Source organism: Anolis sagrei, chromosome 2 (assembly GCF_037176765.1).
Source record: "Anolis sagrei isolate rAnoSag1 chromosome 2, rAnoSag1.mat, whole genome shotgun sequence".
NCBI lineage: Eukaryota > Metazoa > Chordata > Lepidosauria > Squamata > Dactyloidae > Anolis > Anolis sagrei.
In genome coordinates this window covers 101,789,277-101,814,208 of record NC_090022.1, presented here as the reverse complement: position 1 = coordinate 101,814,208, position 24,932 = coordinate 101,789,277, and the positions used below count along the sequence as shown (strand labels likewise).

General features: G+C 41.5%; 1 protein-coding gene across 4 annotated transcripts in view; it reads right to left on the bottom strand.

The window, feature by feature from the left end:
• The window catches only part of ADRB2 (adrenoceptor beta 2), an 81,052-nt gene extending 70,747 nt beyond the window's left edge, over positions 1-10,305 (bottom strand). For 3 of the 4 annotated variants that reach the window (XR_009630749.2, XR_009630750.2, XM_060765097.2), the window contains exon 1: positions 8,358-10,305. Coding sequence is in view for 1 of the 4 variants with exons in the window: in XM_060765097.2 (XP_060621080.1) it covers positions 8,358-9,561 (1,204 nt within the window). In the remaining 3 variants the exon portion in view is untranslated. Of the gene's footprint in view, positions 1-4,975; positions 6,483-8,357 lie in introns of those variants that run through there. The other variant, XR_010909196.1, reaches the window with a different exon arrangement.
• Positions 10,306-24,932: the final 14,627 nt, after the last annotated feature.

Sequence of the window (24,932 nt, the reverse complement as noted above, 5' to 3'; positions counted from 1 at the left end):
GCAACACCTGCTACTACAAAGAAGGCTCAATTTTTGTTTAATACATTGAAATATTTACTCATGTTATGCTCTTTGCAAAATCCAATTGGAGAGCTAATCTGTCCTTTATTGAAAGAAGGCTCCAAGGATGGTGTTTTCATTGCCCATCCCATCCCTGCTTTTTCCCCTCCCAAACCTTGTCATTGTTTACATTATACCAACTGACTAACCTTCTGCAATTAGATTATCAAAATTAGCTGTCTTCCTCCTGATTCATGATAGCTCTCTTTCCTTCATGTCATCCTCTGTGCTACTAAGAATAATGTCGATAATTTCGACAAGGACTCAAATAGAGTGGACGAAGAACATAAAATACTGCATTTCACAGTGTGCCCAAGGAAGATTTTGTTTGAAATTGGACTTCATAAATAGAGCTTCACATCTCTGGCGTTTTTCTCTTTTCTTATTTCTCTCTTACAGTGGTATGCCCATTTTTAACCTGTCTTTCTTTTCCAGCATTTAGTCCCAGGAACACTTGCTTGTGAAAGCCAAAGTGGCCTAAAGCTTAGAATTATGAATTCGCTGTGTTATGGTCTTCAATGAGCATAAAGATCACTGGGCAGCTTTGGGCCAGTTGTTTTCTTTGAGTACACGTTTGTGGAGATAGCAAAGTAGGATGAGGAGAAACATGTAGGTTTTCTTGAGCCCATTGAAATACAAGATACAAATGTAACTAACAAATGCATACAATGTAACTAACCAATACATAAAACATATTTAGCAATAGACATGTTAGCCATACAGCAAAATACAAATAATATAAAATCTACACAGAGTAACATCTGAGACTAAAGGCCCTTCCATGCCCTATATCCCAGGATATGATCTGAGGTTTTCTGCTTTAAACTTGATTATATGAGTCCACACTGCCAGATAGTCTGGAATAAACAGAAAACCTGGGATCATATCCTGGCATATAGGGCCTGTCTAGATGGGCCCTAAATGTGGGCTCTTGGCTCTAACTTTGGTTTTGCCCTCTTCTGTGGGCCCTTCTACACATGGGATAAAAGGGGTTTGATTAAAAGATGTTTGGGAAAAGTGCAGGTGGAATCAGCTGAAAAGCACATACTAAAAATGTGCGCTTAAAAACTGATTCCATTAAAAAAATGTGCATCTTTGCATAGCTGTATATCCTATAGTCATGGAAAACATGTGATTTCCTTCCAACTCCCTGTGTGGCCTGCTGTGTGGCCTGCTCTAGCGCACTTGATTTAAAATAGCTGATCAGGCTATCAAAAAATGGAGAGATGGGCACATAGGTGGCTAAAGGGAAGCAGAACTGGAAAGCAATTAGAACTCTCTGCAACCATTCCTTTCTTTTGGTAGTTAATAATATTAAACAGAGTTTGAATTAACAGTTTGGTGAAGAAAGAGATTAGAAATCTGCTTATGTATACATTAAGGTCCCTTCTAAACCTCCATATAATTCCAGATTATCTGCTATGAACTGGATTATATGGCAGTGTAGACGCCAATAACATCCCAGACAAAATATATGCCTGTAATTCTAACATTTTCACAGCTTTTTGTCCAGTATGATTTTTAACATTTTTGCTTGATTAAGAAGCTAGTGAAGCATTGAAAGCCAATATTTTCTGCATTTTAGGTTACCAATGTTATTGCTTTTTTGAGGATTTTGGAATTTGTTATCTTGAGCAAATACACGCAAAGTCCAATTGAATTTAGAGGGACTTCTCCCTGAGTTAATACATTTTGGATCAAACTGCAATGCTTATTTTGCAGCTGCTGTGCAAACCAAAATACGTTTACTTGGAAACAGTTCCCAATTTATTCACTCTTCTTTACCCCGGCTAAATATGTTTAGAATTGCAGCTTGAGGGTAAGTGAGGAAATGCAGAAGAAAAACCTTGATTGCTCTGAATCAGCTTAAAGTACACTTGACAGCTATTTCAAAACCAGAGAGTTGTGAGTTTCTGTCCTCCCTCTCCTCCACACAAAGATTGAAGCAATGTCCCCTTCCTCTTACACCCATCTTCGGGAAGGGCAGGGCTGAATAAAAACAAACCAGCACAGTGTGCGCTAAAAGTTTACATAGGGACATTGTGGTACAGGAAATGCAATTGTGAAGAAGGTGCTTGCAAACAGCTTAGAGAGGGTGGAAACACTCCTTTGTTCTCCAGACAGCAGCTTTCCATGGACTCAGCAACTCTTCTCCCAGTTCACCCCAAGGAAGCATGCAAGCAGGAGACCTATGCTGCAGTTTCAAAAATATGACTATCCCCATAAGGCACGTGTCTTATCAAGCTGCATCTGTCAAGTTTAATGAAAGTATGCTTGTTGTGGCATTTTGCTCAGCAAACCCAGGAGTGTAAAACCACAGAATGTACAATCGTGCTTTAATATGTACAAAACAAATGTCCCACATAGAATATGAACACAAACAACTCTTCATCAGAGAATACATTTGGCCAATGCTATACAGAATATGTACACTTACAAATACTTTAATAATCCTGTAGAAACTGGGTGTCCTGTTTTGAAAAATACTGCACCCTTCTCTCCCGCTGCCTCCAGCCTCCCTGTTCCTTTTCACTGAGCTGCCCTGACTACAGACATCATAAACAACACAAATTGCAAAATAAAAACAAAAAAACATACCCCGGCATTTTGCTGATAATTTAATCCTCAAAGGATTGAGACACTAAACAACATAAAATAGTCAATATATTTCTATAAAATAATCTTATCTCTGTGTGTGTACATAAAGTGATTTGGCTTCATTCGGATGAGGCTAGGTGACAAGTGCTTACAAGCGGCTTTTTGAAAAAACAAAACATTATTTTCTTCCCCAATGTTTTTCCCATTAAGGCACTATTCTAGGAAACTTATTATTAGCATCCTTAAGGAGTAATCCAAATGTTCTTAACTGGCTGCCCGCAGCATGAGATACACCATTAATAGACAGTAGCTTTGAGCAAATAAATATGTAGACACAAATGAATTCAACACATTCAACACAGATTGTTTGTTAACAGTCTCTGATAACAAAAGAGCTAAATAAAGGTATCTTAGGGGCCTTCCACACAGCCATATAACCCATAATATCAAGGCAGATAGATAATCCACAAAATATGTTTTGAACTGGATTATTTGAGTCCATATAATTAAGTTCAATGTGGATTTTATGCGGCTGTGTGGAAGGAACCTTAAATGTGTAGTGGCTAATGACTTCTATTTTAGTGGAGGTGAGTAATGTGTTTTGGATTTTAGCCTAAGTTTGAGTGATCAGTGACCCCTCCTCCTCCTCCTCCCCCCCCCCTCCCCGTAATACAGTGAGTTAAACTGCTGAGCTGCTGAACTTGTTGACTGAAAGGTTGGTGGTTCAAATCCATGGAGTGAGGTAAGCTCCCGCTGTTAGGCCCAGCTTCTGCCAACCTAGCAGTTTGAAAACATGCAAATGTGAATAAATAAATAGATACAATTCTAGCAGAAAGGTAATGGTGCTCCATGCATTTATGCCTGCCACATGACCTTGGAGGCATCTACGGACAACATCGGGACTTCATCTTAGAAATGGAGATGAGCACCAACCCCCAGAGTCAGACACAACTAGACTTAATGTCAGGGGGAAAACTTTACCTACCTTTGAGTGATCAAAAGTGCTGAATCTTATCCTTTAAAAAGATTCAACACTTTGTATAGTTTATTTAAAATCTGGAGCAAAATCCAGAGTGAACTCATTGCCTGACTAATATGGATTGACATCAGCTGCCAATACCAAACTGAAGGGAGAGAAGACAGTCTCTGATTCCCAAATTGTCTGAAGTGCTGCTGCTTTCTCCATCCTCTCCCCTTCTGCACTTTCTGGACATACTTCGCGTACTCAGGAGTTGTAGTGTTTGTTTTTTCAAGTAGCTTTTCCAGACTTGGCAGCAAGCCACAATGTGTTGCGAAAAAGACAAAGTATAGCGAGCCTTGGGACCCTGAAACCCCCACCCACTGGGACAAGTATGAGGAGAGCCAAAGATTTTGCTGCCATTTTTCACTTAGTTCAAACCCAAACATATTGTAAATCAGTTTAGCTAATGCTAAAATGAAATGCACCCAATTCAAACAATGAACTATGAAGCTGTCTTAACTCAGCAAAGCAGAGAGAGAAATAAGCACATTTTAGATCAAGGTGGGCATTACTAAGTGAGCTACAGAAAGTCCCCAGATTGCGTTTTCCTGACCACAATACCCTTCAGACTCATTCTGTAGCCCCTCTCCTGCAGAAAAATTGCAGAAAACAATTTCTGATTCTGCAAACATCAAAGAACACAACACATTATGCTACCTATGCAGCTTGCCCCTCGCAGCCCAAAGGAAAAATTACGAACCCAGACAATGGGTTTTCTTTCTTTCTGCAGCTCTAGCTGGTATGGCTATCAATTTCAACCCCTAGTTTAGACAGCGGGGCACAGCACAAAGCCAGACTGCTAATCGAACAGTGAATTGAAAGCTTCTAGTTTCCTCTGCAGACCAGAGGCAAAATGAGGAAAACACAAGGAAAAGTTTTGTTCTCGTCACAGTAAGTCAAACTGATATCTGAAGTCAGTGAACTAGCATAATTGAAAGTGCTGAAGGGGTCAAAGCTATATCATAACCTTTTTTAAAAAACTGTCAAATGAGACACAACAGTGAAAAGTGCTTTACTCTTTTTGGTTTACAGAGAACTAAGTGTTCCATGAAGCTTAAAATAGCTTTTGACCTTAGAAAGGCTGGGAAGTTCAGAATGCCAGATTTTCATTAGGAAGACAACAATAATGATGGTGATAATGAGAAGATTAGCACGGATATTGAAATGGAAATTGTGTTCCTGTATTATAGAAGATGCAAAAAGCACCATGTTCTCTATTTTAGCAATTTCCCATTCCTTGTCACTCATCTTCTAAGAAAGAATAGAGGCAAAAGATCTGAGGAAAATGAAGTTTACCTTGCAAACATCACCAATGAAGATGTGGGTCATTTGAAAGTTTGTTTTGCATTGTGCTCCAAATAAAAATCCCGACTTCAAAGCTTAGCCTTTCTCACTGTTGGTGTCTCTCTTTCTGCAGACATGCAAGAGTATTGGCCTTCCTCCACTTACGACCCACACCCCATCATCCCCTCTTTTCCTGCACCTGTTGACTCATGTCTGGGTATCATCTTCCGCTTTGGCAGCCCTTGAAAACTGGCAACTCGCATAAAGCCCACCCATAATAAGAAAGGAAAAGTGACAGTCAAAAAGTCTATGAAACAAGCTAAATGGCAAACAAATGATGACTGGACAGAGCTGCACCCGATCTTTCAGTTTTGCCAGAGAACACACAAGAGTTTTTCCTCCATAGACCAAATAATAATAATCAAATGTTATTTTGAAAGGTTGGAATGACCTCTCACATTAAGCTCTGACAGAAGCAGCTCTCTGGAACATTTCCAAAGTTCAGTGGGGTTCTTTCACCTTTCTCTTCAGATCTGGCCAGCCAAAGTACACAACTTAAAAAATAACCCCACCCACCCCCAACCTGGCCATTCCTCAGACAGTACTAGAAATGTCACATAAAAATACATTTTGCCTACTAAATCTCCTGGGATAGTTTCAAAAGTGTGTATAAAAATACTGATTGCCTTGAAATGCATACTTAATGAATCATCGACTTTGTTACAACAAGTCTTCCTCATTGGGAAAAGGCACCTCTTTTCCTTTCATCTCTTTTTGTTCCGCTCCCTTCCCCTCCCATGACCAAAAATGGAAGTTAAACTTTGACTGCCAGGTGAGGGAGCTCTGTGCCAAGAAAAGGGATCACAAACAAGCTGCTTTCAAACATGGGATTGTGAATGACAGAGAGCTGCATCCAAAGCTGCAACTAGGAGTGGGGGAAGTGGAGGAGAGTGCCCATAGTCATATGGCTGACTGGTTTTCTTTCCTAGATCCGTCAACATGCACTTGGGCATCTCTCTCTCTCTCTCTTGCTCTCTCTAGCTCTCTCTCACATACACACATGCAAAGTTGCATGGCCTCACAGAGATGACACTATAGCCCTTCAACTGCCTACACTTCTTAGTAAAGCTTTGATTCAAATGGGGATGCAAAGAGTTTTCAGAATTTTCAAGAATTTTTGGATTCCTGGAGTATCCTAATAGCTCCAGCAACATTTTCTTTTGAGATGTTTGTTTAACTTAATTAAAGGAAGAGGTGGCAAAACATACACCTACTCAGATCAGAGAATTACTTGAATAGCTATCGCAAGTGGCACACAACACTTCTACATCTTTGGTAATCAGGGAAATTTTCTTGAATGGTGCCAACACTGATGATTTTTGCATGTTCTTACAGAGTATATGACAGACTGATTTCATAGAGGCCCAGCAATGCTCACAAAGAGAAGTGGGAAAAGACAGGCTGTATGGCCATGTTCCAGAAGCATTCTCTCCTGATGTTTCTTCAACATCTATGGCAGGCACCCTCAGAGGTTGAGGGGTTGACCTCTCAACCACTGAAGATGCCTGCCATAGATTTGAGTGAAATGCCAGGAGAGAATGCTTCTGGAATATGGTTATACAACCCAGAAAACTCACAGCAACCCACTGATTCCGGCTATGAAAACCTTCAACAACAAAAAAACAGCTGTTTGGACAGAGAAAACTGGACATAGTTAGGGAAGGAAATAGCTATACTCCTCAATGAATATGAATTGTTAAGAAAAATATAAGCTCTTAATAACGATTAAACACCTCCAGGCAGGGACAAGCACACTATGTACTAGCTTAGCAATATAATACAGATAACCTAGATCAATCCCATATTTATTCCAGAATTCACCGCTTCCAGGCTGCTGTAGACTGCAATTTTTTTATTTAAAAAAGAAGAAGAGGAGGCATTTCTTGGAAGGGAGTGGAGTATTTACTTTTGTCATTATAGTGTCATGCCCTTAGAATCACTTACTAAACTGAAGTTGTTAGCCAAGGTCCCTTAAATGGAATTGCTTGCAAATTACTTGCTGGTCCAAGACTAGCAAAGCACTGCTTGGAGCAACCATAATTTTTGCCTTCCTGTCATGCCTCAATGGGAAGTCACAGAAGAGGAAATGAAAGCATAGGCACAACAGGTTACTGAACAAAACCTTCAACAGAATCAAAACATTGTTTTATATTATCACAAAAATTGGACTTCCAAATAAACTCCAAGAGTTCAATAAACCACCATCGGGATGGATCACAGCAACCGCTGCAAAACATTTTGTTTCATGATTTTAAAATAAGGACCCACACAAGTTCCTCACTATTTGCCTTGTATCTGCCAAGAGTCTAAATATGGAACTATGAGCCCTGAATGAAGAAACCCGTGAATATTACTACTGGTGCAATATGATAAATGGGCGATGAGGGTGGGCTAGTTACACTGCAAGGCAACTCTCAGCTTCTCAATGACATAAGCCCTGAAGATGACAATTAAAAACAAATTTCAAAGTGGTATTTCACAGGGTGAAATACATTGAAAAACTAAAATAACGTGGTGCTAAACATTATGTTTGTTGTATTTGTATCAGCTATAATTAATAAAGATTTTGGAGGTTCTCCTTGAACTGATTTCCATACAATGTTTAAAACACGACACATTCAAATAACTTAAACAAAAGGTAAACATTGACTTTACAGTATTCCTAAATCTGTCAGATTGAGCTTGATATCTTTGCCTTAAAGCAGACATGTACAAACTATGACCCTCTAGGTGTTTTGGACTTCAACTCCCACAATTCCCAACAGCCTCAGGCCCTTTTCTTTTCCCCCTCAGCCACTTAAGCAGCTGAGGGGGAAAAGGAAGGGGCCTGAGGCTGTTAGGAATGGTGGGAGTTGAAGTCCAAAACACCTAGAGGGTCATTGTTTGCACATGTCTGCTTTAAAGGAATCCTTAGAGCCATCATCTTCTAAAGAGGGGATGCGTCATCAATAGCACCAAATTCTTTCTCAAGCGCAGGGATTTCACTTTTAGGCAGCTCAGCTCAGTGCTTGCAATTCCTACACCTGTGAGGTAGATGAACATGGTGACACTACATCACAACAAAGAAGTTCCTTGGAGGACAAGGCCCAGCAGTGCATTTGCTCTTAATGGAAGAAGGAGCTCTAATTGATATATACGCAAATCCAATCATGCCCTTCCTTAAATATTGGTATAACCATAACATGCCAGCGTGGGATCTCTTCCTGCATTTGGGACCACTGCAGTTGTCCAAACAGCTGTTCTATTTCCCATTTTACATGTCATTACCATCAACAGCCATGGTCATCAACCATGTCCCATCCCTGCAAATTAACGTTACCATGCAACACAGTACCTTTACAATGCAAATGCTCTTCCCCAGGAGGAAGGCTGTCTTCTTCACAGAGCAATTCACAGGCCTTTTCTCGCCCCGCATGAAAGCTATTGTGATCCCCAATGAAGTCATTTTTTCCAGTGCTATTGGAATACCCGTTGATGTACATTTTCAAGGCAGACCTCCGGAAGCAGAGGATCTCCTGGAAAGCATACCTAAAGTCTGGGCTACGGCAGTAAATTAAGGGGTTGAAGGCAGAATTGACATATCCCAGCCAGTTCAAGATCACGTACAGGGATTTGGGGATCACGTGTTCATTGATGGCATGCACAAAGTGGACAATGAAGAACGGGAGCCAACACAACGTGAACGTGCCCATGATAATGCCCAGGGTTTTGAGAGCTTTGTGTTCTTTCAAGCAAAACTTGGACACTCTCCTGTGACCGGCTCTTCCTGCATTCTGTTCCTGTTGGGAGCTCTGCTGGTGGAACCGGCCCTCGCACTTGTCTATCTTCTTGAGCTGCTTCCGGGCAACCTGGAAGACCCTCCCATAGACAAAAACCATGACCACCAATGGCAGGTAGAAGGAGATGACGGAAGAAATGATGGCATAGCCTCCATTGATGAAGAAATCACAACAGTTTTCATCCTTGTAGCATTTCTCAGCCTCAGGGATGTCAGCTTTGTCCCAGTCCATCTGGATTGGCAAGAAGGAGGTCAGAATGGAGATGACCCAAACCAACAAAATGATCACCCGGGCTTTATTCTTGGTCAGGTGGCTTTGATACTTGAAAGGGGAGGTGATGGCAAAGTAGCGGTCCATGGCGATGACGCAGAGGGTCTCAATGCTGGCCGTGACACACAGCACGTCGATGGAGGTCCAGAGCTTGCACCAGATGTTCCCAAACTTCCAGGTGCGCTGGATGATGTGGCTGGCACCAAAGGGGATCACCCCCAGGCCCATCAGGAGGTCGGCACAGGCCAGGGAGGTGATGAAGTAGTTGGTGACGGTCTGGAGCCTCTGGAACTTGGCGATGGCGGTGATCACCAGGACGTTGCCAAAGACGATGGCCAGCACGATCAGGGACATGAGGATGCCCATGCCCACCACCCAGGTTTCTTCCGAGGCGGTGGCATTGCCCGAACTGGGCCCTCCGGAGGGGCTATCGTTCAGGCTCAAGGCGAAGGGCAGGAGCGGGCTGGCGGGGGAGCTGGCCACTTCCATGGCGCCTCCAGGAGCCCAAGTCAGCCTCGGGCGGCTCTGGCTTCCCGGCGGCCGCGACGAAGTGCCGTTTGGAGGCGCGGCGGGACCGGGCCCCGCATGTGGCCCTTGCCTTCCAGTCCGTCCTTCCTCCTTGCTTTCCTCCTTCCTCCTTCCTTCCCGCTCGCGCCGCGCCTGCGGATCCCTCGCCCGCCGAAGAACTTGTCCCGGCTCCCGTTAGGTTTAGGGGAGTTTATAGGAACTCCTAATTGTGACGTCAAGCCGCCCCCAGCCAATGGGCTGCCGGCGCACGGCCACCCTCCGAGCGCGCGACACCCGCGCAGCCACGCTCCGGGATGGGGTCCCGCCCGTCGGTCCGGCTGCCGCCCGCCTGCCTGCCTGCCTGTCTTCCTTCCTTCTTTCTTTCTTTCTGCGGGGATCGCCGAGGGAAGAAGGAAGGCTGGGGGGAAATGGCTGGCTTGGCCGTTGGGAAGAGGAAGAGACCTTCCGTCCGATCCTTCCTTGCTCCCTTCGGCACCTGATCCGAAGCCGGAGCTGCTTGGGCTCCGGCAAAACCGCCCGACAGAACAGGAGGAAGGAGCCCGCGACGGGGAAGCAGGAAAGCAGGAAGGAAGGGGCCGGGGCGCCGCGGCGGAAGCCCTTCGCCTGGAGTCTGCCAGCCCGAGCTTCTCCCTCCACGTCCATTCCTACTTGGCGTCCTCAGAGGATTCCACGGGCTTCATCCTCCGCAGGACCCTTTGGGAAGTGAACTCCGGGGCTTGGTGCCCCGAGGGATGGGCGGGCGTGCGGGTGCGGGGGACTCATCTAGCCCTGTCGTGGCGGGAAAGCGTGGTGGGAGGCTTTCTACTCCTGTGTGCATGGCCGGACCACCAATGTATCGCACCGATGGTGTGTTCGTTTTTGTCAAAGTCTACACTGGGCATGGGCAAACTTCGACCCTACAGGTGTTGTGGACTCCAACTCCTACCAGCTGTTGGGAATTGTGAGAGTTGAAGTCCAAAATACCTGGAGGACCGAAGTTTGCCCATGCCTGGTCTACACGTTAATCTCTGCAGCAGTATCTCCTTTGGAAATCTGCAAACTCTTCTTGGGAGGCATCTTTCCAGAGAGTATTTGTTACACATCCTTCCAAGATGGGCAGTGCTGAACCAGACAGGCCCTTGTGGGCTTTTCCAACTTGAAGGTCCCATGAATCTATATCTGTCTAAGCAGAATGTAAATCAGGGATCCTCAGACTAAGGCCCAGGAGCCGGATACGGCCCTCCAAGATCATTTACCCGACCCTCGCTGAGGGTCAACCTCAGTCTGAAATGACTTGAAAGCACAACAACAACAATCCTATCTTATCAGCCAAAAGCAGGCCCACACTTCCCACTGAAATATTAATAAGTTTATATTTGTTAAAATTGTTCTTCATTTTAATTGTATTGTTTTTAAGTGGTTTTTGCACTACAAATAAGATATGTGCAGTGTGCATAGGAATTCATTCATTTTTTTTCAAATTATAATCCCGCCCTCCAACAGTTTGAGGGACTGTGACCTGGCCCTCTGTTTAAAAGGTTTGAGAACCTCTGCTGTAAACCATTCACACAAGCAGACCCCTCACAAGAAACTTAGGGCAGTGGTAAAGTGGCTGGGAATTCTGGGAGTTGTAGGCCAAAACACCTTCGGACCCACAGGTCAAGAACCACTGATCTACAGGGAACTACTTTTTCCTGTTCCGAAAACTGCATGTTTTTCTCTTTGGTCCGACAGTGTATCTACACTGGCCACTTCAGGCAGCTTCAAACTGGTGCTGAAGAAAGTGTTTTCCCTGTGCAGATGATCATTGATCACCTAGGATATCCTAAAACCAGAAGGAGGCCGGAATGGCAATTACACAAACAAGAGAGCACTGGTGCACATTGATGATGACATTGTTATGGATGCTTTTGTGGGAGTTGGTTGTATAGCCACCTCAGTTTAGCTCCAAGCTGCATTAAATGGTCAGTGTAGGTGCGACCTGAGAGAAAGACTGCGGCTGGATCTACACTACTCTGTATCCCAGGATCTGACCCCAGATTGTCTGTTAGTGGAGACTTGTATAATCCTGTTCAAAGCTGATAATCTGGAATACAGAGCAGTGTAGATCCAGCCTGTGTCACCCTGCAGTTTTTTCCAACCACCCTTTTTTGACCTATGACAGGCCTCATATTTATTTAAGCATCATGTCTGCATTTATTGCTGCAATGTATGGACAGAAGTGCCTTGAGGTTGCCACAAGTTGGAAACATGAAGACATACAACAACAAACCTCATGGGACCTCAGTGAGATAATAACGGAGAGGAAGACAATTGGAGCTCAGTTGGTGGTGCATGAATGTCATAAAAATGGTTTCTAAAATAATAGTTACTGGGCTTTTGGGTTGCCACATTTGAAGTCCCTACTTGAATAAGATGCAGAGGCTTTTAAATGGAGCACAACCCCAGTATCGGTTGAGAGTATATTTCTGGACTTTGCATATAATAATAATAATAATAATAATAATAATAATAATAATAATAATTGCTAACCCTTTTTTAAATGAATAATTTTTGGCCCAAGAAAACTGTAAAGTCTCTCCAGAGAACCTAGCCAATGGCTAGAGAGGACATATTTTGTCAGAGAGGGATAAACAAAACACCAGGAAGTCATACTTACTGTATTTTGTGTTTCTCAATAGCTGCTATTAACAAGAAGTACAATGAGATTGTGCTTTTCCTTTTCTAAAGTGTAAAGATCAATTCATTAGCAGTAAAGTCATGAGGGCTATATATTACCTCCTGCGTGCTTTTTATGTTTGGGAGAATTTATGTTTACTTGCCTGGGGTCTTTTATTAAACATCTACGGTTGGCAACAGAAGAAAACATTGCCTCCCTAGGTGTGACATTTTGGACTTCATCTACCCTGCCTCTTCTTATGGCCTAAACTATTTATTGATCTCTCATTCATTGCAGTTATTATTGGTTCCTTTCTATGACATTCCTCCTGCATAGTCAAAATCCATGAATTCAGTCATTCAAGCTTTCTCTTAATCAAGTCATAATTGTTTAACTGTTCCTTTCTTCCATTGTATATATACATTAGCTCCTATCTGATACTTGTATCCAAGCAGGGCCAGCCTTGGTTAGTACTTGGATGGGAGACTGCCAATGAAAAAAGAAGCTGCAGGCTATATTTCAAAGGAAAGAAAGGGCAAAATTGCCTTGAGTATTCCTTGTCTAAGAAAACCACAGAAAATTAATGGCATTGCAATATGTCAACTGGCAAAGTGTACACACACATGCACATCACATATTTAACACCCACACTATCCTCCATCTCTCCACAACTTGCCATCCTGGTAGATCCTCCTGGTAATGACCTGCCACTACAGAATGGAAAATTCACAAGTGAACATATGAGCTTTTAAAGGTCACTACAGAATATGAGTTCATTTTGCAGCTACACAAAAATGGAGTCTCTATTTGTATTCTAGTCTTTTGGGATTTGTCAGTGAAAGGGAAGAATAATTTAACAACCCAGAAATAATGTGGGTAGTTCATTCAAAAGTACTTTTCTTTTATATACATATTTATTTATATCCTGCTTTTTCTCTCCATACTCAAAGTGGCTCACAACTAAAAGTATTTCAATACAACTTAAAATATACAAATATTAAAACAGCATTAAACAACATTAATATTAAAACAATCCAGGTTAAAACCATAAATGCATATAAAATAACACCACAAAATCACAGCAGCCCTTGAAGGTTTTAAACACCTTCATCTTTAACAGCCTGCCTGAATAAAAAAAAGTTTTAGCCTGCTACTAGAAGGACATTCTGGCTTCCCTGGGAAGAAGGGAGTTCCAGAGTTGAGGGGCAGCCACCAAGAAGGAAGGCCCACTCTCTCGTTCCCACGAAACGAGCTTGAGTTGGATGTGGGACCAAGAGAACGGCCTCTCCTGAAGATCTCAGAGTCCAGGCTGGTTCGTACAAGGGGATGCAGTCAGTCAAATAGCCTGGACCTGAACCATTTATGGCTTTAAAGGTTTGATCAGCCTCTTGCAGTTCGATCAACCACTTGCCCTCTCGACCCGTGTCCCTCTTGGCTAGTTAAATTTTGCTTGGAGGGATTACGTGGTCCTTTGTTGAATATAGTAAATGGCTCTCTTGAGCAAGGAGTTTTTCCAGAGACCTGTTTGATCAGCCAGGAAGGATCTGGAATACACGTGGTAGCTCTCACCTCTCCAAGGATCCTGTCCACACCCTCAGACTGCAAAGACTGAAAGGTTTCCATCAATACTAGATAAGCCAAAGTTACATCCACTGGAACTGTATCAATAACAGCATCCATAGTCGCTCTGAACAGATCTGAGTGACTATCTGCAAAATGTTGTGCAAATTCTTCACATTGGGCTGCTGAGTAATCAGGGATTTCTCCTTGAGGAGCAATATGTAATAGTCCCCTGACTACGTGAAACAGCTGAGCTGGTCAGTTCTTTGCAGATGCAATGGTAGCAGCAATTAATGATTTCTCTGCTGCCCCCTTTGCCATGAAGTAGGCTTTCAAATACCCTCTAGCCTGTGCTCAGTCAGATTTGCTTTGAGTTCTCCACCAACATTGCTCTAGTCTCCATCTCACTTGCTCTATAATTACCAACTCCTTGGAAAACCAAGGGGCTGGTTTGGCTCTGCTCCATGAGAGGGGACATTCATGATCAATTGTGTCTACTACCCTGGCCATTTCCCCATTCCAGAGGTGAGCCAGAGCCTCAACAGAATCACCTGCCAAGGTGACAGGAAAATCCCCAAGAGCTGACAGGAACCCATCCTGATCCATAAGTCTCCTGGGGCAGACCATCTTAATTGGTCACACACTCCTTTGAAGTTTGGAGTCCCAGCTAGTCTAAACTTGACCAGATAGTGATTGGTCCATGACAATGGAACTGTGACCAATTCCTCCACACCACCATCACCATCATCCTATCCTGCACAGAAAACAAGATCCAAAGTGTGTCCAGCAGCATGGAAAGGGCAAGACACCATCTGGGACAGACTCGTGGTTGTCATAGAGGCCATGAAGTCCTGAGCCACTCCCAATGGAGCAGTCTCAGTATGGAAGTTGAAATCTCCCAGAACTATTAGTCACTGAGACTCCAATGCCAACCATGAGACCACTCCTGCTAGCTCAGGAAGGGAGACTGTTGAGCAGTGGGATGGGCGTTACACCAACAGAATCCCTATTCTGTCCTGTTCCAATACACCCCTCCTGCCTGGTCAAAATCCATGTATTCGGTCATTCAAGCTTTTTCTTAATCAAGTTGTAATTGTTTTCCTGTTCCTTTCTTTCATCGTATCTATTACACACATGCACGTGGGGGCACACACACACACCTCTATGTGGAGATCAGTTGACATGTAACACAATATTTACTTGGTGTTCCAAGTAGGGAAATATAATAGGCAGCACCTTATATTAAGTTCCAAACCTTTGTTAATTTATTATCTTTCCAAAGATCAACATAAGAGATTGAGAGGCAAAATGCATATTGAATTCTGCTTGCATATGAAATAGAAAGGTACGATAAAAGTTATTATTATATCTGATTTCATTTTTCCAAGGAGTACATTTAGAAAGTAAGCTTTTTGAAAAGTGCTATGAAATAGAGTTGAACAAGACATTTTGACTTTTTCAGTTCTGTGCAGTGATCAGTTAGGGAGCAAAACTAATCAGATTCCTGTTTGATAGACACTCACTAGACACAGAAGACCTAAAGTAAGACACAGTTCCATGATAGCCATGTATAAATATGTGAAAGGATGTCATAAGTAAGAGGGAGAAGGCTTGTTTTCTGCTGCCCTGGAAACTGGGATTGGAGCAATATTTCAAATTACAGGAACTGAGATTCTACCCGAACATTAGGAAGAACTTTCTGACTGTAAGAGCTGTTCAGCAGGGGAACTCTCTGCCTCAGAGTGTGGTGGAAGCTCCTTCCTTGGAAGCTTTTAAACAGAAACTGTCGTGGGCTCTTTACGGTACTTTTCTTGAATGGCAGGGGATTGGGCAAGATGGCCCATGTGGTCTCTTCCAACTATATTCAATATTTTGGTTATTATTTCTATTTTGATGAATACCTTGCACAAGAACAGGAGTGTCAGGAGACAAGACCAGCAAACATGGATATAGATCTTCATTAAATCCATGTTTCATGAGTTCAGGGAGACATAAAATGCAGATATGTTATTTAATCAATAAATCTAACTGGAACAAGTTATTTCACAATCTATAAAGGATCTGTTTAATTTGAAACCTAGAAAGTGGAGTATCTTTGTATTGTATTGTTGTTAACAGTCATCAAGTTGACTTTGATTTCTCTCAACTCTGTATATGAGAGACCTTTCATCACCAAGCCTATCAGCAAATATTATACATAAGGCTTTATTCCAATATACTGTATTTCAATGAAAGTGATTGCAAGGTTGTTTTTCCTCACTTGCTTTTGGGATATCTTCTCTGAATTTAGCATCCTTGCTTTGCAACCACACTGTTTGAAGCAGGTAAGGTAAAATTATCCCTAAAATAAGTAATACATTTACTTGCAAGAAGAACAATAGAGACAGTGCAAATAGCTGAATATTGGAAGAACAGAATATGAACTAAGTGGCAGGCATATCGGAACTCAGGAACAAGAGTGACATCAATTAAATAGTGCAAATCACAATTAATTCAAAAGCCTCCCAAAATGTATTTAATTAGTATTGTTACACATCAATTATAAACATTATTTGAAAGCTATGGAAAATCTCTAAACTACCCGATGACTGTACTGAATTACAGAGATTTGCAAGTGTGATAATATTTTATTACATGAGTGCATGTTTAGCCTGCAAGAGTAGTAGTATAATATATAATTGTCAGAAGTAGGCAAAATTCTGTCTAAAGCAGAAGGAAGAATTCATGTATGTTTTGATAGTTATTTCATACGAAATGACTTTTTATTGTAATCCTGTGCACACATAATAAGGAATGAATGCCAACAAAAACAGCGGGGCATATGCTTGAGTAAACATTCATGGAATTGTGCTGTCAAAAAATTACATCAAAAGAAGGATTGGTATTCTATTAGCTTATATAGGAATATACAAAGTTTACTTGTCCAGATGGAATCATGTGGCCTTCCTGGTGTTGTTGGGCTACAAGTTCCAGAAGCTAAAGGCCAGCATAGCCAATGATAAGACATGTACAACATCTACCATGTTTCCCTAAAAATAAGACTGTCTTATATTTATTTTTCTACAAGAAGACACACTGTGGCTTATTTTCAGGGGATTTCTTATTTTTAATAAGTATGGTCAACAATCTGCATTTATGGGATGATCTCTCTGGGTTCAGTAGCAGATTGTTTGCTGAAGCTTTCCCCCTATCTCCTGATGTTTGTAGAGGGCAAGAGAGATCCACAGACTGTTGCTGGTCATTGCTGAGGAGCAGCAACTTTACTGGTGTTTGTGGGGTGAGAGGGACCCACAGAGGGTTGCTGGTTGTTGCTGGGGGAGAGAGACCCACAGTGCTGAGTAAAACAGCAGCCACAACTTTACTTCTTCCCCCTGAGCACACACAATACCAGAAGCAGAGTGTCCTGCCCCTCACTTCACTGAGAAGCCTTTTAATTTCACTTTCTATGTCTCATTCTTTGGCTCGGCTTACAGCCTGCATAGAACGACTAGGACCTGACAGGGGGAGCCGATCTTGTACATTGCATAGCCACGTCTATCACTATGTCTTTTCGGGGTATGGCTTATATTGTGCAAATGCTTAGAAATACTGCTATGGCTTATTTTATGGATATATCTTATTTAAGGGGAAATGGTAGTAGGCTTTGGCAGGTATTTTTCTCTGCTAAAAGCAGCTCATCAAGTAGATCTTTCACAATCAACCTTTAACTCAAAGATAGAAATCATATGGCTTTCAGATGTTTTTGGAATACAACTCCTAGCAGTATCCAGAGGGTGTAACCAATGGTGAAGATTGTTGACAATGACCAAAATGATGGAAGGCAGATTTAGAACATAAGCAGTCTGTATCTGTCCCCTCCCCTCCTAGGGTTGCAGCCAAGCTCTATGAAGCTGTTTTTCCAGAGATGAGGGGGTGCAGGAATGGAAGGGAGAGAGATATGCTAATTGCTGTAACTTCATCCTACCTCTGTAATTTACATGTGGGAGAAAGAGGCAGAGCATTGATGATACTGTTATTCTTCCACCACTCCTGTTTCAACTACATAGTTGAACCCATTGCATGGTTGCTTCCCTTTCTCTTTCCCAATGGCGGCAGCATTTGATGGTTTGCAATGGTATGCAAAAGGCTAGACAACAGTGTTCCACACCATGTTAAAACATGCATACATAGTATGCATGACTGTGTCACTGACAGAATTCCATCCAATATTTGCAGGGCAGCATTTTAGGAAGATATTATGAAATCTTCCCTTGCTTCCTTCTTCCTATACATCTATAACATAGTCAAAGGGCTAGCCACGGAAGCAGTGCTTCTCCATAGCAAATAGGTGCCATATAGCCTGCATCCCTTGTACTGTCCTATTTTAGGCAACTGAGGTTTTCTCCTCTTACATGAATGAAAATTCATACCAACAAACTAGAGTGGAAAGGAAGATGACATTGGACTGAGGTAGAAATGTGCAGAGTAGGTGGTAATTTTTAAAATTAAAAATCTGGCTCTTTCACTGTGCTTTTGATCAATCAGTTCACCAGAAAATTGTAGCCCCTCCAGCCATAACTCACCTTACCATTGTCCCCACCCTATAGATGTATTGCTCAAATTGACTTGACCCTTCTAGCCCAAACTTATCACTTGGCTTTTGCACTTTCTCACCAGCCCTGTCCTTGCACAAGCCCCTGCCTCACCCTTTAGCTCAGTATATGGCCACTATGTTAAGCTATTGGTTGATTGTTGAGTAATGTTATGTTTTTATGATGTTTTTTGTTTGTAAGTTTTACCGTGCTATATTTTAATCTGTGTTTGACTGGGCTTGACCAGGGGAATTAGAAAGACTGTCATATTTAATTGGGAGAATAATGTTCATAGAAAGAAACAAATGGTTTTATAATGTGCTAAACATTGTTCCACTGGCAGGTCTACTTGAACATTTAAGGGAGAAATAATTATCTCTAAAGAGAAATTGAAAGCATTTAATTAAAGCAATTAATAGTAAATATCTTAAATGAATGCCATTTTTTCAGTCAGTAGTAGAAGTAGTTATGTAATAAAGAGCTCAAATTGTTATGTTATCTTGAGCCTTTTGAAAACTGCATTTTTAAAAAACAAATATTTATAAGGAATACCAGTACTATATATAATTATATCTAGCCATCTCGGGGACACAACTAGAGCCAGCCCTTCATGTTCACATATTGTGCATCAACAGATTCAACCATCATGGCTTGAAAATATTCAGAACAAAAATACCAAAAGGAATCCTTGAGTTTTGCTATTTTATGTAAGATACATAATTTTATTATGTCATTGCATATAATGGGACTTGTACATCCATGGATGGCAGTATTCACAGAGGGTCCTGGAACCAAACCCTAGTAGATCCCAAGAGGCCATTGTATACATTGCATGAAAGCATGTATAAAAGAATCACTGACATTTATAAAATGAGAAGCAACCTTGGAAATCTGAAATGAAGAAGCGTCATAGAGAAAGTACATAACTGCTTTTCTACTCATCAACCCTTTCCCAAAATCTCACATTTTCTTCCACGTGCCCTTGTAGTTGCATAATAGGAGTAAGAATAAGCACAAAACTAAAGACACAGTTTTGATGCTATGCAATAGGCGAGTGTAACATGTTTCCCTCTCCACTCCAGTTCTGACTGCCTTCTCTATAAATAGTTCTTTGTTTTAAAATAAGAGCATATGGTCTCGTACATAGATTTGCATGGAACATATAGTCAGTGAGTTATATTTTACCCAAACAAGGCATTGACTGGAATCCTAACTGGTTAATTCCAACTAGAGTACACTCGTTGAGTTAACACATAGATATAACTCATTGGTTCAATGGGTTTAGTTGGAACTAATCAAAGGATTTAGGCATGTGTGTTCTGGTGCATATATTTAAAAAATCTGCTCCCAAGCAATCAAAGAGTTATGCTGGAGCATAGAAAGGACTACACACAGAGTGGTCTTTCAAATTAAATACAGTTGTTTTCTGAGTTGTGTGTTTCCCAAATTCCTGTCTTTCAGGTATTTCCAACTTCTGATCTCAGAGCATCTAATATCTGTCCAAGGCAGCTGAGTCTTGTAGGAATCAAAGTCCAAAATATCTGGATGACTAGACTTTTGTAACCATTGCACAAGAAGCTGCAGTGGCAAATAGGTAAAACCCTTGTGCCGCCTGAATCGCTGATCTGAAGGTTAGCAGTTCAAATCTTTAAGACAGGATGAGCTCCCATTTGTCAGCTCCAGCTTCCCATGCAGGGACATTAGAAAAGCCTCTTGCAGGCATCCCCTGGGTAACATCTCTGCAGATGGCCAATTCTCTCACACCAGAAGTGTCTTCCAGTTTATCAAATCGCTTCTGATATGACAAAAAAAAAACCCCACTGCACAAGATGCAGAATTTTATCTTCACACTATCTTTTAACAAAATGAAGGCATTATGTGCAGATATTAAGATCAACAAAACATCACCAGGAAAAAGACAGGAAAGTGCAAGACATATCTTTCTGCAAATCTTAACTCTTCAAGATTCGAGGGTTTACAGCAATGACTAATGATGGGGTTCCTTTGCCATTAGGGTGCTGGCAGCTTATAGGAATTTTCTAACAGCTGTATTTGTTTACAGATATACAATCTGTGTATGAATTAACACTAAGCAGATGTCAGGCATCATGGAAGAAATCAACTGGTATTGGAAATACATACCCTGAGGCACTAACTCACTCTTAGATACCACATACCCTGCACAAAGAGCCATTTAAGCTAAACGAGGGGATGACTCCTTGCTGCTTAAATGGTAAGAGGCCTAATTACCAGTATGGATACATTTATGGCCATATCTATACTGAATATATAACTGTGTTATATGGCCTTATTTGAACTGCCATATAATGCAGTATAAAATAGTTTTTATTAAACATCTTTTACAATGGGGATTGAGATAAAAGAAAAACAAAAAATGAGAAAAGAGATAGGAAAGTAGGGAAGAGACTGGGAAAGGTAAGGGTTTGGGATTGGAGAGGTATCATAAGGATGTGGTGCAAAATTGAAGGGGAAGGGAGAGAAAGGGTAAAGGGGGGGGGGGTTGTAGGAAATAAGAGTTGGGAGAGTAGAAAGAGTGATTCCGACTTCCAGTTGTCTTCGTATCCGGCTTCACAGTCTCTTTAATGGGTATTCGAAGGGGGGCGGCTAACCCTATATAATGCAGTTTCAAACTGTATTATATGGCAGTGTAAATTAGGTCTAAGTCTGCATGTATATTGCAATTTAATGCAGTGTAAGAAACACATTAACCTGGTGCATCTACTTGATGCCCAAAGCTAATGAGATCCAGCTTGACATTGAGTTTAAGAAGAAAAACACTCCAGGAAGATCCAGACCTTTCTCAGTGTTTTGGCAGTGGGGCCATGGATGATCCAAGATCATATGTCCACAGCCATCATGCACAACCTGGGGAGGTGGAATAGCAATGCCTTCCTGACTCTCTGCACCCCATTTCCTGCTAAGAACTGGAAAAGTGCCATGACAGTGGAATAATGTAACACAATTTTTGTTCTTGGGTTATAAATGTAACTTCCTAATTGGTTCTATCATTAAAAAATGGAAAAAATTATTAAACTGCAAAGCCTTTGTTTTTGCAGAACATCCTGCAGCACATTTTGTTATAGTTTTTCAATGAATAGCTCATCAGGTCTCAACCAATTCAACATAGTTTGTGGCAGTCACAAACACAAAGTTTCTGGAGTATAACAAATGCTTTCAAAGTAAGTGCCACACTATTAAACAAGAATAACATTTTCAAACCAGATACCGAACATTTTTCAACTTTTGTTATGTAGCATAATCAAAGCTGTCCCTGTCAAATTGGGAAAGCTAAAGGTTAAGAGATTTGGAGGCATAGATTGAGAAGACTGACTTTTAACAAGGTTTTTTTGTGTACTTTTGAGGATTGCACTTGGTGCAGAGATGGTGCTACATCATTTGTTAGTATTGCGTTATATGTAATATCCAAATGTTGTTAACATTTTAGAACATCAACCACTAAAACAATGACAAAGGAAAAATATGGGCATTTTAATCCTGTTCTGTCAAGTTTGAGACTAAATACAACGAATGTCAGTTTGAAGCTCTTAAACTTTCAATATGATGATTAATTCTGAAGAATTTTGTACAGTTGTCAAAACTGTCTTAACAGAAAATTAAACATAGAGGCATCCTATTTTGGTCAAGTGACAAGTTCTTTGGGAAAATCTGCAGAAGGAATCTCAGCTCATTTGGTCATAGTGATAATAGTGAGTTCAGAGCTAGTAACAATGTAAATCACTAGTAATCTGATATTAACTCTTGATTTAGTTGAGTAAAACAATAAGAAATGCAGTTTGCTGAAACTATTTTCATTTTCTATCTTCAGAGTATTGCCCAGTAAAGCTAAGAAATTCAAAGTTGTTCTTGGTGTACAGAAGAATCAATGCATTTCTGAAAATTTCGGGGAGGGGGGTTGAAACCAGCCTCTTAGCTCACGCTGAAGCAAAGAGCACAGCAGGGGCAGAGCAGCCTTCAATAGCCTGCAGCTCTGCCCCTGTCAACCACCCCCACCAAGTCTGGTCTCCTTCATGAGGGCCTCCAAATCTAACACCCCCCAACTTGGTTGCTTTGCTACATCGGCTATTGCTGCAAGTAATGACAGTGTGAATAAATTGTCGATATTTGCTTGAGATAGTGCTTGCAGTTCTGGAAGGACTGTTAATTTTTTGTGTCTCATAGACTTAGCATGGGGATTTGGTTAACCAGTTAAAATTCATGAGTAAACCAGGTTTATTTTTTTAACCTGAAAATTTGGGGAGGGGGGGTGAATCCCTAACCCCCTCCCCTCGCTACAGGCCTGCACATAGGCAAGCGAAATTGAATAAGAGGATTCTACTCACAAAATGGATTTCAGAAATTAGAATTTCTGATCATTCAGAGAAATATGGGGGGGGGGGGGGAGGAGAAATAGTGAAGTAGTGCTTCTAGGTTTGATTAATTCTTATTATTAGTTTATGCTGGCCTCCAAAATCTCAGTAAAACAAATGGGGGCAATTTTCTGTTGACTACACAGAGGAGTCTCTTAACTCAGGTGTATAGACTCTAGTGGTCTGCAACAACATAGAAAACTGGAACAAGCCTGCACTATTAAAACAGAGACTATTTGTACAGTGTGGTTCTCTTGTAAGGACTGGTGGGGAAATTGGTGGATCATGAAGATAAGAGTACATTACGTCCTTTGTTTGCTGGTTTTTGAAATTACTAATTGTCTAGGTGATATGATGTGTGAGATTGTGGAGACTAAAGTTTAGTAAGCCTGGTTCCCACAGAGAGGCTTTGGGAGAACATTGGTCTGATGATGGCTAGGACAAAGATGCTGCTGCAGTGATCCTTTTGTGTGCAAGAGATATATAATCTCTGCAGATGTCTTCAAATCTTGTAAGGCCCCTTCTACACTACCATATAAAATCCAAATTTATCTGCTTTTGAACTGGATTATATGGTAGTGTAGACTCATATAATCCAGTTCAAAACAGATAATCTGGATGATCTATCTTGATAACATGGCAGTGTAGAAGGGGCCTAACATCTACTTTGATATTCCATACATTCCAACTGTCCTTATTTGGCAAGGGCAGTTCTGATTAGTCCCTTGCCCCATGGTTTCGATTGCTTTTAAAGCATTTTGGATTCTCTTTCCTCCTTTTAGCTCCTGTCTTACTTCAGTTCTTGCAAACAGAGATCCTGATCACACTGCACAATAACAGCATTATTCTGCTTTAATTGCCATTATTTAATCCTGTGGAAATCTGGGATCTGCAGTTTAAAGAGGGTCATTTACAATTCTTAGCCAGAGAGTTATAGCTCATCACCAGATTACAAACCCTGAGATGCAGCCAGTGGCATCATTGTGCAATGATGATGTTGATGATGATGATGATGATGATGATGATATAATAATAATAATAATAATAATAATAATAATAATTCAAGGTGCTGGCTTTAGCCTATAAAGCCCTAAACGGTTCTGGCCCTGCTTACCTCTCCGAACGCATCTCTACCTATGAACCGACCAGAACATTAAGATCGTCTGGGGAGGCCCTGCTCTCGATCCCGCCTGCGTCACAGGCGCGCTTGGCGGGGACGAGAGACAGGGCCTTCTCAGTGGTGGCCCCTCGGCTATGGAATGCCCTACCGGCAGACATCAGGCAGGCACCTTCGCTGCTGACGTTTCGGAGAATGGTTAAGACCTGGCTTTATGAACAAGCGTTTGGTTAAGCAGTGCAACCAATCATAGGAAGACAGTAAATGGAACATAGGAATGGCACAAGGATTATGAGAATGGATCTGATTTCAACTGAGGCGTTATGTTATGTTTGTCTTGTTGACCTGTCTTGTTGATTGTTAATTGTTGTGGATTGATGTTGTTGATCCTGTTTGTTGCATTGTTATGTTTTAATTGCACTGACACTGTTTGATAATTGTACCATGTAAACCGCATTGAGTCGCCTGTCAAGGGCTGAAAAATGCGGTATAGAAATAAAGCAAATAAATAAATAAATAAATAAAATAGTTACTCCCCTCTCCTAATGGCTTGAGGCAGGACACAAAACAGTTAAAATACAGTTGATTGTGCAATGTGAAAGAGTTCTTAGTTTAAATTGCAAAAAATGAACTCAGCAGGAGGGATGGGGAGGAGAGAAAGTTGTTGTTCTCTGTAGACTCAGACAAAAGCAAACTGCTGCAGTCTCTCCTAGGGCCCTTCCAAACAGCCCTAAATCCCAGAATATCAAGGCAGAAAATCCCACATTATCTGAGTGTGAACTCAGATAACTCAGGGCCCTTCCACACAGCCCTAAATCTCAGAATATCAAGGCGGAAAATCCCACATTTTCTGAGTGCGGACTCAGATAACCCAGTTGAAAGCAGATATTGTGGGATATTCTGCCTTGATATTCCGTGATATAGGGCTGTGTGGAAGGGCCCTTAGTTTGTTTGTTCTTTGTCATTAATAACCTGGCCACAGTCTAATGCTATTTGGACACATTTGTCCTGGTTTTAATTTGCAAAACATTGAAGAATATTTATTTATTTATTTATTT